The sequence below is a fragment of the Pleurodeles waltl genome, chromosome 9 (assembly GCF_031143425.1).
Source record: "Pleurodeles waltl isolate 20211129_DDA chromosome 9, aPleWal1.hap1.20221129, whole genome shotgun sequence".
NCBI lineage: Eukaryota > Metazoa > Chordata > Amphibia > Caudata > Salamandridae > Pleurodeles > Pleurodeles waltl.
The window spans coordinates 157,845,577-157,859,840 of record NC_090448.1 but is presented as its reverse complement, the minus strand read 5'-3'; the positions used below and the strand labels follow the sequence as shown (position 1 = coordinate 157,859,840).

General features: G+C 44.2%; 1 protein-coding gene across 1 annotated transcript in view; it reads left to right on the top strand.

Moving 5' to 3' along the window:
* DNAH12 (dynein axonemal heavy chain 12) overlaps positions 1-14,264 on the top strand; it is a 937,015-nt gene that overhangs the window by 273,666 nt on the left and 649,085 nt on the right. Inside the window, exon 24 of the mRNA XM_069206470.1 lies at positions 8,664-8,820. Coding sequence (XP_069062571.1) covers positions 8,664-8,820 — 157 coding nt within the window. The remainder of the gene's footprint in view (positions 1-8,663; positions 8,821-14,264) is intronic.

Here is a 14,264-nt window from a genome sequence, read left to right as displayed (position 1 = left end):
TCAGGGGGAATCTCTTGGACATGGTCTAGATCTCGGAGGGGACTGCGAAAGACCTGCAGTGGTGGCTTTCGAATCCACATTGGGTCCACGGCAGATTCCTCTCCCTTCCCCAACCAGATCTATCTATTGTGACAGATGCGTCACTTCTGGGTTGGGACGGCCACATCGGAGAGGTCGAGATCAGAGGCCTCTGGTCTCCAGCGGAGTCCAGGCTCCATATCAATCTTCTGGAGCTCCGGGCAATCAGGCTTGCGTTGAAGGCATTTCTTCCCTCTCTCAAAGGGAAAGTAGTGCAGGTGTTCACCACCATGTGGCACTGCAACAAACAAGGCGGAGTAGAATCCTGGACCCTTTGTCAAGAGGCCCTACGTCTCTGGACATGGCTGGAACATCAGGGCATTACCCTGGTGGTTCAACATCGGGCAGGTTCTCTCAAAGCCAGAGCAGACAAACTCAGCCGTCGATGCACAGCCGATCACGAATGACGTCTCGATCCGGAGGTGGTGCAAGGTCTCTTTTGGCAGTAGGGAGAGCCTTGGTTAGATCTGTTCGCCTCCGCAGAGAACGCGCAATGTCAGCTGTTTTGTGCGTTGGAGTTTCCAAGGTGGCACTCGCTCGGAGACGCTTTTTGTCCCAAGTGGAACTACGGCCTCTTTTACACCTTTCTGCCTATACCACTTCTGCCCAGAGTTCTCAAGAAGATCAGGAACGACCGGGCCCAAGTCATCATGGTGGCTTCAGAATGGGCACGGAGAGTCTGGTATCCAGAGCTATTGAGTATGGCCATCGATCCTCCACTCAGACTGCGTCTTCAGGCGAATCTTCTGTCGCAGCAACAATGGACGGTTCTCCACCCGAACCTGTCCAATCTCCGCCTTCATGCGTGAAGATTGAGTGACGACAGTTGACAACTTTTGATCTTCCACCCAAAGTCTGTGATGTTATCTTGGCAGCTAGGCATCCCTCCACCAAAACGGTATACGCCTGTCGTTGGCATAAATTTGTGGCATGGTGCACCAACAAATCTGTTGATCCCCTCTCTGCCCCTCTTTCCGAGGTTCTTTTGTTCATACTTTCTTTGGCCCAGCAGGGCTATGCTCTGGGCACCCTTAAGGGTATTTATCTGCCATTTTGACGTTTCTTAGGTTACCTGACCAGCCCTCACTCTTTAAATCTCCTATTGTGAGTAGATTCCTGAAAGGTCTCACCCATTTATTTCCTCCCACTCCATTTATCATGCCTCAGTGGGACCTCAATCTTGTCCTTACTTATTTAATGTGTACTCCCTTTGAGACGATGCACAATTGTCCCTTACGTTTCCTCACCTTCAAAACTGTCTTTCTTGTTGCCATCACCTCTGTTCACAGGATGAGTGATCTTCAGGCCCTTTCGTCCATGCCTCCATGCTTGTCTGTGTACCCTGACAAAGTGGTGTTGCGCACTAAGGCTTCCTTCCTTCCAAAGGTGGTTATGCCTTTTCATGTAGGCCAGTCCATCACCCTGCCTACTTTCTACGCACCCCCACATCCTACCCATGAGGAGGAGAGAGACCACCGTCTGGTCCCAAAAAGAGGGTTGGCATTCTATCTTAATCTTACTAAAGATTCCCAGGTGGACGATCAACTCTTTGTCAGGTATGTGGGTGCGAAAAAAGGGAAGGCAGTGCAAAAAGTACCCTTTCTCGATGGGTACTCTTTGCATCAAAATGTGCTACGCTTTGGCCAAGAAGCAACACCATGAGGGCTTACGTGCTCATTCTACCAGAGCAACTGCTGCTTCCACTGCGTTGGCACACAAAGTTCCTGTCCTGGGTATCTGCCAGGCAGCTACGTGGGCGTCCCTGAACACGTTTGCTAAACACTACTGTCTGGACGGTCAGGTCTGTCGGGATGGCTACTTTGGTTGCTCTGTCCTGCGGGACTTCCTAGTATGATCTTGGTTCGCAGCCCACCACGGAAGATGGCATTGCTTGGGTATCTATTCTAAGGGAAGGGATCTGCAATTAGAAGTATCAATCAGATGTACAAGTTACTTATCTTTGGTAACCAAATATCTGGTAGAGACATATTCTAGTTGCAGATTCCTTTCCGACCAACCCATCCTTCCTGCTTGCGAACTGATTTCTAGGGACAGGGGTTCCCCCTTCAGGTCCTTAGCTCTGGCACACCAATCTCAGTGATCTTAGCGGCTCTGCGCTTTGGTGTGGAAAGTCGGTAAAAGAAACTGACATCACTTTGCTGAGGCAGTGTCTACGTACTACTCCGGACGTCATCGCGGCGACTACGGCACCAACGACGCCCACAGAGTTGACCGACACCATCTACTGATGCGCAAGGGTATTGCTCGAAGAAAAATCTGGGGTAAATTCTAAGGTAAGGTATATGCAACTAGAGTATGTCTCTACCAGATATTTCGTTACCAAATGTAATTAACTTGTACTTCTATTCCATGAAGGTTCTGATTGTTACAGCATAGGCTAGATAAGCCATCTGGGCACTGCATACTTTAGTTTCTTTTTCCCAAGATGAGAATGACACAAGCCCAGAGCTCAACTGTTTTTGTGGTTTACCTTTTTTTATATGTGAATGTCTTCTCCAGAGTCATCAGATTTATTCTCTATTTGTCTTGCAAGAAGTCTCTGTCCATACTAGATCCACATCCTCTGCATATGCAGTGTCTGGGCAGAGCGCATGACATGTTGTCATGTAATCTTTGTGCCCTCTTGGAGCAATAATATCAAGGAAAAGAAAGGCAAAGCTTCTGGAAGCTTGCTCTAGTTATTTGGGATCAAACGCACCATCCAGAATTTAAAAATGTAATTCTGGCTATCTTTGGCCACTACTCTCTGGAAGCACTATTTGGAACCTCTAAGTTATCACATGTCTAAAAGTATAATATGTTGCTATTACGGAGTCACTGTCATAATTTCTTCTCTATCTCTGGTAACTTCTGCTCCAGTGACGACTTTGGGTATGATGCATGTTACTTTGGTCTCACTTCTTAATTGGGGCATCTGCTTGAATGTGTATATGTTGCCTTGAATTTTTCAAACCAGCCTTGTTAGGGTTGTTTTGGGGGAAGAGATGACATCTGAGGAATTGAGGGCATTTTGTTGTCTGCATCATACAGAAAAAACATATTGAGGACTTTTTATTGCCCCAGTCCTACAGAGATTCTGCTAAATTCATGGATTTGGAGAATGGAATCAAACGGGAACTATCTGCACAGTCTCACTTTCAACCTCCTGATACTCCAGCTTCAGCAGATAGAACCCATTTGATGATGGTGGTAAAGAAGTCAGTTGATAAGTTTTTGATTATCAAGCTGTATATGGGTCAGTCAACGACATCTCAAAGTAGCAGTTTTTACCCATGAAAGAGGCAATACAGATCAGATTATAGAGGTTTGAGGAAAAAAACAGCCTTCTTCAGCTTGTTAAGGACTACAGGAAGAAAATCATGTTCAGCTGTTTCAGATCTTGCATTCTTGTGAAGTCATCCACCTACAGATAGTCTAGCTGTGCAAGTGTCTGGGACTAGATGGAAAGAAAGAGTCTTTTCACTCAGTTCAACCTGACAGGGAGTCAGACAGAACCATCCAGAAGTCTTCCACAGCTTCATCTTTATTAGCACTTTAGAATCAAGCATTAAGGAAGGTTCTTTCATGAGCAAGCGAGAAGTTGCTTGAAGAGTTCAGTTAGTGTTTAGAGACCGGGTGGCCTATGGAACTCCTGCTTTGAAAGTGTCCGTGCTACCAAGTATTGAAATGGAGGAAGTTCCTCTTTAATTCATTGGTTTAGACCTCATATTGAGGAGGCATACACGGATGCTTGCAATTGCATTTTCTGGGGACATATGGGCACAAATGAGAGTCATAGCAGAGGCTCTTGGCCTAATTGTTCCAAATCCTTAGTTCCACCAACATCAGTATCTTATTGTAAGGAAATGCCTTCCTTGGCATTGTTACCCCTCAACTTTTTGCCTTTTGTTGATGCCAGTTATGATTGAAAGTGTGCCTGGACCCTGCTAACCAGGCCCCAGCACCAGTGTTCTTTCCCTAAACTGTACCTTTGTTCCCACAATTGGCACAGCCCTGGCACACAGATAAGTCCCTTGTAAATGGTACCCCTGGTACCAAGTGCCCTGTGGCCAGGGAAGGACTCTAAGGGCTGCAGCATGTATTATGCCACCCTGGGGACCCCTCACTCAGCACTTGGACACTGCCTCACGGCTTGTGTGTGCTGGTGGGGAGAAAAAGACTAAGCCGACATGGCACTCCCCTCAGAGTGCCATGCCCACAACACATTGCCTGTGGTATAGGTAAGTCACCCTTCTAGCAGGGCTTACAGCCCTAAGGCAGGGTGCACTATACCACAGGTGAGGGCATAGTTGCATGAGCACTATGCCCCTGCAGTGTCTAAGCCAAACCTTAGACATTGTAAGTGAAGGGTAGCCATAAAGAGTATATGGTCCGGGAGTCTGTCAATTATGAACTCCACAGTTCCATAATGGCTACACTGAAATCTGGGAAGTTTGGTATCAAACTTCTCAGCACAATAAATGCACACTGATGCCAGTGAGGAATTTATTGTAAAATACACCCAAAGGGCATCTTAGAGATGCCCCCTGAATACCAGTCCGACTCCTAGTGCTAGGCTGACCAGTTTCTGTCAGCCTGCCATAACCAGACGAGTTTCTGGCCACATGGTATGAGTGCCTTTGTCACTCTGTGGCCAGGAATAAAGCCTGCACTGGGTGGAGGTGCTTCTCACCTCCCACTGCAGGAACTTTAACACCTGGCGGTGAGCCTCAAAGGCTCCTGCCTGTTGTTACAGCACCCCAGGACATCCCAGCTAGTGGAGATGCCCGCCTCTCTGGACTCAGCCCCCACTTTTAGCAGCAAGTCCGGAGGAGATAATGAGAAAAACAAGGAGGAGTCACCTACCAGTCAGGACAGCCCCTAAGGTGCCCTGAGCTGAGGTGACCCGTGCCTCTAGAAATCCTCCATCTTGATTTTGGAGGATTCCCCCAAAAGGACTAGGGATGTGCCCCCTCCCCTCAGGGAGGAGTCACAAAGAGGGTGTAGCCACCCTCAAGGACATTAGCCATTGGCTACTGCCCCCCTGACCTAAACACACCCCTAAATTCAGTATTTAGTGGATACCCTGAACCCAGGAAATCAGATTCCTGCAACCTGAAGAGAGAGAAGAAGGACTGCTGACCTGAAAGCCCCGCAGAGGCGACTGAGACACCAACTGACTTGGCCCCAGCCCTACCGGCCTGTCTCCAGACTCAAAGAACCTGCACAGCGATGCATCCATGGGACCAGCGACCTCTGAGGACTCAGAGGACTGCCCTGCACCTGAAGGACCAAGAAACTCCAGAGAACAGCGGCACTGTTCAGAAACTGCAACGACTTTGCAACTTTGAAACAACTTTAAAGAGATTCTCACTTCCCACCAGACGTGTGAGTCTTCACCCTCTGTACCCGACACCCCCGGCTCAAGTCAAGGACAACAAACACCGCAGAGAGGACTCCCAGGCGACTTCAACGACGTGGACACCCTGAGTCGACCCCCCTGCATCCCCACAGCGACGCCTGCAGAGTGGATCCAGAGGCTCCCCCTGACCCCGACTGCCTGGTCCAAGCACTGCATCCGCAGCCCCCAGGACCGAGAGGAACCACCTACCAGTGCAGGAGTGACCAGCATGCGGCTCTCATCCTAGCCCAGTTGGTGGCTGACCCGAGAAGCCCCCTGTGGCCTGCCTGCATCGCCAGAGTGACCCCCGGGTCCCTCTATTGCCTTCAATAGCAAACCCGAGGCCTACTTTGCACACTGCACCCGGCCGTCCCTGTGCCGCTGAGGGTGCGTTTTGTGTGCTTGTGGGTGTGTCCCTCAGTGCTTCACAAAAAACCCCTGGTCTGCTTCCGGGGATGCAGGTACTTACCTGCTAGCACACTGGAACCGGAGCACCCCTGTTCTCCATAGGCGCCTATGTGCTTTGGGCCCTCCTTTGACCTCTGCACCTGACCGTCCCTGTGTTGCTTGTGCTGTGACTCTGGGGTTGCCTTGAACCCCCAACGGTGGGCTGCCTATGCCCAGGAGACTGACTGTAAGTGCTTTATTTACCTGCAAATACTAACCAAACTTATCTCCCCCAGGAACTGTTGATTTTTGCACTGTGTCCACTTTTAAAATAACTTATTGCCATTTTAACCAAAACTGTGTGCACTACTGTTTTAAATCAAAGTTCTATACTTACCTGTGTGAAGTACCTTGCATTTTATGGACTTACCTAAAATCTTGAATCTTCTGGTTCTAAAATAAATTAAGAAAATATATTTTTCTATATAAAAAAACCTGTTGGCCTGGAGTTAAGTCTTTGAGTGTGTGTTCCTCATTTATTGCCTGTGTGTGTACAACAAATGCTCAACACTATCCTCTGATAAGCCTAGTGCTCACCCACACTACCACAAAATAGAGCATTGGTATTATCTAATTTTGCCAGTATCAACCTCTAAGGGGAACCCTTGGACTCTGTGCACACTATCTCTCACTTTGAGATAGTATATACAACGCCAACTTCCTACACTTATCATTAGCATCAATTTAGGGGTTATAGTCATCAGTATGCTAGTCATTGAAAGTTTCCTTTGTCTCCTCAGCAGCAAAAACAGCTCTTTGAGGTTGAAGAAATGTAAGGGTCATCTATCAGTAGGTGCTCTCTTTCCCTCAACCACTGCTCCCACAAAAGTATGCTGAGTACTCACAAGTTCTAACCCAACGGATGAGTGACATCCTTCTTCCAGAAGTGTTTGGAATTTACTATGGATTGTTAGGTTTCAGATAGTGTTCACCCGGGCTTTGCCTTTCCCTTCTAAATGATGCCTGCATCCACCTCCCTTCACTTCTCCTCCCCCTCCCAACACAGACATCTTGATGGATAAGATCTCAGCTCTTTGGCTAAAGAAAGCTATAGAGATGGTTTCCCTTTCTCAAACCGTCAGGGGGATTACTCTCATTGCTATTACCAAGAATTGTATCAAATATCCGAGGATAGACAAGTTGAAGATGCTGATGTTGCTTCAGGTTCCTTAATCCCTTCAGGATCAGAATTGGCTTGTCTCCATAGATCTACATGATGCTTACTTCCATGTGTCAATAATGGAAACTCGGTGGAGGTAACTGAGACTTACAGTAGGTTATTGCATCTGCAGTTCAAGGTGCCCCTTTCTGATATTTTCTGTCCTGAGGGTCTTTCCCACAGTAATAGCAGTGGTAGTAGTGCTCGTTCTTTAGCAGGGCACTTTTCATAGCCCTGTCTGGCTGAGTGGCTGCTGATAGCCCCTTCTCAGGCTTCTGTTTGGCAAAATCTTTTATGTATTTTTTGCATGGATTGTGGCTTTTCAGTTGATGGAAGTAAACTGTATCCAGTCCCATGCCATGCAAGTACCTACAGCTTATAGGGGTGATTCTGAACACTTTCCATCTCTGAACTTTCCCTTCTTAAAATAGACTAGACTCACATCTCTCAAGTAGTCACACATCTCAGATTTTGTTGACCATTAGCCTGTCAGAGCTGTGCTTCATTTGTTAGGCTTCACCGCCACTGTCTGTTTTTCTGATTCTCTGGCTTGTCTTTGCATGAGAGCACTCTCTTCAGTCTCTGTTTTGGTGGACAAATTGGACCAGTAGAATGGTGGGCTACTACTTTAGGTCTCTGCCTCCTCAGTAAGCACTGATGCTTATCTTCAGGGTTGTGGGTTCACCTGGGTGATTTATCAATAAATGACTTTTGTCCAAGGGGAGAGGTCAATTCTGCATCTGAGAGTGATTTGACCTGATGTGAGGGTTTATCTCCCTTGAGTGCACAGTTTGCGCGTTCAGATCCGGATGGACCACACAAATCTGTGTTCCACCATTACTCAGTTTAATTCTAATCCATGTACTGATCTAGAAGGCTAAATTGGCCATCTAGCATTCAGACCTATGATTTGTAGCTCACAGAAGAAGTTACTCTTGAGCCTTTTAATATGTGACCTAACCAAATGTGTGATCCATGGAACCCAGTACTATGTATCACCAGTGATTTATATTATTCCGCAAAGCCAACTTGTTGCCTAGTGGAAGGGTGCCCATATGGAATCTGTAGGAAAATGCACACCCACAAGAAAGACAATTAACAAAGATATGTAACTTGATCTATTCTGTTTTTAAAAACAACTCTCTTTATGTACAATTATTTGATAATTTGAAGAAATATAATTTGATGATGATAAACTGAAGTCCTGTCCACATTATGATAATTACTGGGAATATTAGTACTTGCCTGTTACCTTTGTCAGTGCACTAATATACTTTTCTGAAGATTTTTTTGTTTTAGGATATCACTCATGCTTACATTGCTTTCATTTGGCAAAGATATCAGAGTCTCCTTGAACAGATGCCTCAATTATGTGTGGTAATTCTTCAAAGGTTTCCCTCAGGAAAACATCGTAATTATGTAAACTGTGAAGGCCGCATGCCATTTTGTAACACTGATTGCTAGCAAAATGTGTTTCATGTGTTTGTTTTTTTTTTGCATGCTTGCATCTAGGCAGCCATTAATCTGCCTGTTTCTGTATGATATATTACTACAATTGTGTGTATTTTTTATGTGCAGGGCTTGCGGAATTATGCTGAAAAGCTTCAGATCCAGCTTAATGACATTGTTGAACTTGTGAGAGGAAAGTTGTCGAAGCAAACCCGAACAACACTGGGAGCATTAGTAACCATTGATGTGCATGCTCGAGATGTTGTAAATGAAATGATTGAGACCGGTATGTTGTTTTTTTCCTATTTGCCATACTAAAATGTTTAAAGGTCACTAATGCTGAAACTATGAACTTTTTAATATGCCCTTCATTTCAGACTAGCATCTTTAAAGCAGCGTGTTGTTACACTTGGGGCCAGGACCTCACACCATACTAGATCTTAAATGTAGCCATAATATTCTTTTGCTGGTTCTACATCTTGTGAATTATTCACAAGATTGTGAGTTCTAAAACATTTACCTCTTTTTTTCTGAGGTACCAGTGCTCTCCATATGTATGCCAAGAGTTTGTCAGGTGTCATGCGATGCCAGGAGAGCATGATGATTCCAAAAGGCATATATGGCATCTCCTACATACATCTTCAGTTCATTTGTGTACATGACAGGTACCATGACCGCATGTAATTCTATTTAATGGCTTCATAACAATTTTTTGGGTTGTTTTCTATCTGTAGACTTTACTAAGAATCCAGGATTGCAATAAAACATGAACCAAGTATGACTTGTTTATTTTCTTCTGATGACCACTGTAGAGGGAGTCCCTCAGGAAAAATCATTGACTTTGCTTCCTACAAGAATATTTTTTTTGCACAATGTGGGAATTTAAATCTCCTTGACATCTTTCTTTTGACAGTGTATGCTTTTACATCAACCCTGGCAAAGTGTACCATATTCTTGACTTCACTCTCCCTAACCTCAGTGATTATGACGTTGAGTACCTTGATGGCAGCACTGATAGGGACAAACTGCCAGATCCTTTGGCGTTGATTGCCTCAATAATAGCTAGCTGCTTTGTGATTTTTCTGCGTTTTCATCAGCTTTGTGCATAAAGTGAATAGAGAAATCACAGCGAATGCCAGGGCGGAGGCAGATACTCCCATAGGTCCTCATGAGATGGTCAGCCTGCAGCCCTAAATTCACAGTGCAGGCTTTTGTTACTTGTTAAGACCGAAGGCAGTGTATGCTACATTTATTTTTTTATACATTTCCATTGTGCAAAGAGAAAATACACTATGACATTTTTTTTTAGAATAGTTGTAGTGATCATGGAGGTTATTTAAAAAAATAAAAAGCAGTTAAAAAAATATGACCAAGGTGTTATAGTTAATAAGGGCATCGTTTTAAATATTTATTTTGGTTAAAAACATAGGGCTAGGTGTATGATGCCTTTTTAAGGTCGCAAACGGCCCGATTTGCAGAATTGTGACATTTGTGAAAGCAAAAATGCATGTCCAAAGGTACAAAGCCCAAACTGGGATTTAGTAAACTGTTACTGAATCACAATTTGAGTTTGCGAATCGGTATTTGGAAGGGGCGTGTTTATGGCATCCTTTCCAAATACCGATTCACATTGGTATGTAAGAATGTTTTGCTATCAAAATGTGGTCACAAAACAATAGCACTTTACCACCTACTCGAAGTGGGTGGTAACCCTTTCGCAAATTGGAAGGGGTCGCTACGGGACCTCTTCCCCTCTGAGAAAGGTTGAAAGTATATGTTTTAAGAGCAGGAAGTGGTCGAAGGGACGACTGCCTGCTCCTAAATAAATGAAACTTTTCTTATTAAACACATTAAAAAGAAAAACAGGCTTCGTTGAAAAACGAAAAATTTGCCCTATATAAAAGCAATCACAGACGTGGTGGTCTGCTGAGCCCAACAGGCCACCATCCCTGTGATGGCAGCAAATCACAGTGTGTCACAAATTGTGACCTACCTCATTAATACTGATGAGGTGGGTATATTTGCGACCCACTTTGAATCACTATTTTGGAAATAGGGGCTAAATAATGCCTTTAAATATTAGTAATAGCGATTTTCAAGTATCGATTTGCCAAAAAACTCTATTTGGTAACGGCTATTTCTAGTGATCGTACATCTAGCCCAGCGTGTTCTTTAAAAGAGAAACTTTAATTAGAAAATGTTTCTGAATCCTATGTGAATGTCGAGATATTCGGTTGCATTTAGCAAACGTTCCTTTGATGGAGAACTGAAATTCTAATTAATTACCTTTTTAATGTTTCCTCTCTGCTACTGGTGAGTAGACTGAAGAATCTTGATCATTACTAGCAAATGCATCATGAATATTTTGCCTAATGTATTCCTACTTTCCCAGTGGCCCTTTGACAAATACAGAAGTCATTATAGATGCCCTTATCTATTTCAGTACCTCTAAACTATAAGGATCTACTGACCAATAGTCGTACATATCATAGATAGCCCAGTATTCAATTTGGGTGACACCATGCACAGCTTCATTTCATGTGCCAATATATATGATCTAACCAGAAGGTGTATGAACTCTTACGATGCATGCTTTTTTAACTTTATTTGAATGCCATTTTAGGGCTCTTGTGCTAGCACCATCCTTCAATAGACTGAAAAAGATGCTTTATACCTTTCCAATACTAGTGTAGACACCAGCAGTGCCCAGAGAGAACTAACTCTGACCCAGCTTAACTATTGCTAATCAGCTACCACAAGATTCCCACTCACATTAAAAAAGAACAACCAGCTACTCCATCAGCGCCTGGATATGCTGCAGGGGATAGTACACTCTACAAATCTGCATAAAGTATGATAACAGAACATCAAACCTATTCTTTCCCCATAGATTTGATTCAGAGAAAGGAAAGCTCAGATGACAAAATATCAAGCTTATCATCACAGAAAAAATGGATCTGATAATATCTATAGGACAGTCCACAAAAAGTATTTTAAAACGTTTCTGGTAAACTTTAGGGATTTTTCATTGTTCTTTGCAGAGAAAGAAGTGAGGATCTTAAGGCCTTGTATTGACTACCATGTTGTGAACTAAATAACAATTTCTCGTATACCGGATCCCACTTATTTTGTTAAAGGATATTCATTAGGAAATAGAGCCATTGGTGGTGTCATTTTTTAATGATTTGAGATCGCAAACAGATGGTAGTGGTGCTGAGGCCCAGAACTTGCTTGATCTGGCAACTGTTTCACTGTTGAAGATGATGCCATCCCAGTAGGATGCCTATATGGGATTTATAAATTGTATGCATAAACGGATGACTGGAAGGTACTCCTTGAAGTATAAGGACCCTTGAATGCCACTGTTAGGCAATTTAAACCCTTTCCACTTTAGGTAAGCCAGTTGATAGGATGCAATTGGATGACTCAAAAGTAAGAAAGCATGATAAAAAGGTGAGGTTACTGGGCTCTTCACCTCAAAATAAATATAAATAAAATGAATGAATTACATAGATCATGTAATATATATTTTGAGTTGCTGTTTGAGGGGGGTAAAACCCTACTAAAGCAGAAACAACAATCCTATTCAAGGTGAAGTCACAAGCAAGCTCTAAATTAACCTGTACTCCACCCCCTGACTGCTTGGCACAGAGCTGTCAGGCTTAACTTAGGGGGAATGTGTGAGGTATTTGTGCAACACTTCAAACAGTAACACAGTGAAAACAGACAACGAAAGGATCCCACGCCAGTTTAGGAAAATAGGCTATTTTTTTATAAATAAAACAATACCAAAATATCAAAAACCCAGTCAGTTGAACCAGAGATATGTGTTTTTTAAGATTTCAATAAAAATAGCGCTAAAGGCGCAAAGAGCCAACTGTGGATATCTGGTAGCGCTGGTCCTGGACAAAGTCACAAGTTTAGGTGTTCGTGATGGAGCTCGGGCTGGCTACAGGGACCCAGTTAGGCCTGCTAAATGAGAGTACCTTAAGTCCTGGTTGCAGAGCATTGCAAGGTCCGACACCAAGGATGCATCATGTTGGCGTGGCGATGCGTCGGTTTTGACGTACTGTGGAGCTGCGATGCAAGATCCTGCGTCATCATCGAAGATCCTGTAGAAAGGGCTACAAGGGGAAGTCTGGCATTGAGGATGCATTCTGCAGCCGAGGCAATGTGTCCATTCCTAGGAGTTGTGAGGCTGTGATGCAAGGACCTGTATAGTTGTCAAGGCTGCAATCAATTAGAGATTTGCTATGCAAGGGCCTGTGTCGGGAGAACCCTGGCTGCAGAGGAAATGTATCAGTTCTCCTCGGGGTTGCACTGTGAAGCAGAGGAGATGCATAAGTTCTTCTGGATCCATGGATAGGCTGGCAGAGAGCATCTTTAGGCCCACTTCCAAAGGTACAGGATTGGGGTGGCACCACTTGGTAGGACAGAACTCGCTGATGGCAGAGTCCAAGTGCTGGGTTCAAGGTTGTTTGAGCATTCTGTCCCTGAGGCTGTAGTCAGGAGGCCAGCCAACAAGCTCTTGGATCATTTTGGGATTCCTCACCCAGGCAAGAGGGCAGCAGGCATCAAGTCAGCAGAGCAAGCCAGCAGTCATGGTGGTCTGCTAATCTCAGCAGGCCACCATCCCTGGTAAGGCTACAATTCCTAATGGGTCACAAATTGCGACCTACCTAATTAATATTAATGAGTTAGGTTGATTTGCGACCTACTAAGTAGGAATCGCTATTTGGGAATAGACGAATTTGATACATTAGGAATACCGATTTCCTAACTGCGATTCAGGGATAATCACAATTAGGAAAATAATATTCCTAATATTTGTACATCTGGTCTAAATGGCTAAGGTAGGAAAATGTCAACTCTCTAAAAGTGGCTTTTTCAAAATGGTACTGTAAAATCTAATTTCACAGGATTTTTCATTCCAGTTAGACTAAGACACCAAACATGAACTGTTTACATTTGGAAATTATCACATCTTTAATGTAATAAGGCAACTCCATTGTCAGCCTATGGGAGAGTTAGGTCTCACAGTAGTGAAAAACGAATTTAAGAGTGTTTCACTACCAGAGCATGTAAAACTTAAATGTACATGCCTAACTTTGTATTCTGCTCTCTGGGCTGTGCAGGGCCTTCGATAAGGGTGGCTAGCATGTATTAAAAAGGAAGGTTCAGGCCTAGCAAAAGGTCGACATAGTAGTTTGAAACTGCACTCCCAAGCTGCAGTGGCAGGCCTGAAACATGTTTAAACACCTACTTAATTGGGTGGTTCAATCAGTTAAGCATGCCCACTAGTAGCATTTAATTTACAGGCCCTGGGTACATGTAGTACCGCTTTACTAGAGACTTAAAAGTAAATTAAATATGCCAGTTGGGGGATAAGCCAAAAAACTGAAGGATCCATAACAGATTATGCAGACCATACCCTGCCCCTGTAGCTAAAGTGGAGCGGGCAGGCAAAGAGACCTCCAAATTGGGCACATTTGTTTTTTTTTTATATATATATGTTTTGCAGTGGAGTTTGCAGAATCTGTGGCAGGTCTTGTGGAGCTGCAGCAAGGCTCTGTTGCACATGAACCCTGCTACAAAAATAAATCCTACAGCAGCCACTCTTCTACCCTTGTTGGGCCCTTCGCTGAGTTCACGGACCTGGGATCAGATTCACAAAACTGGCAGGAGGTCCGCTAACGACCCATGAGAGTAACGTTTTGTGAATCATCGTTC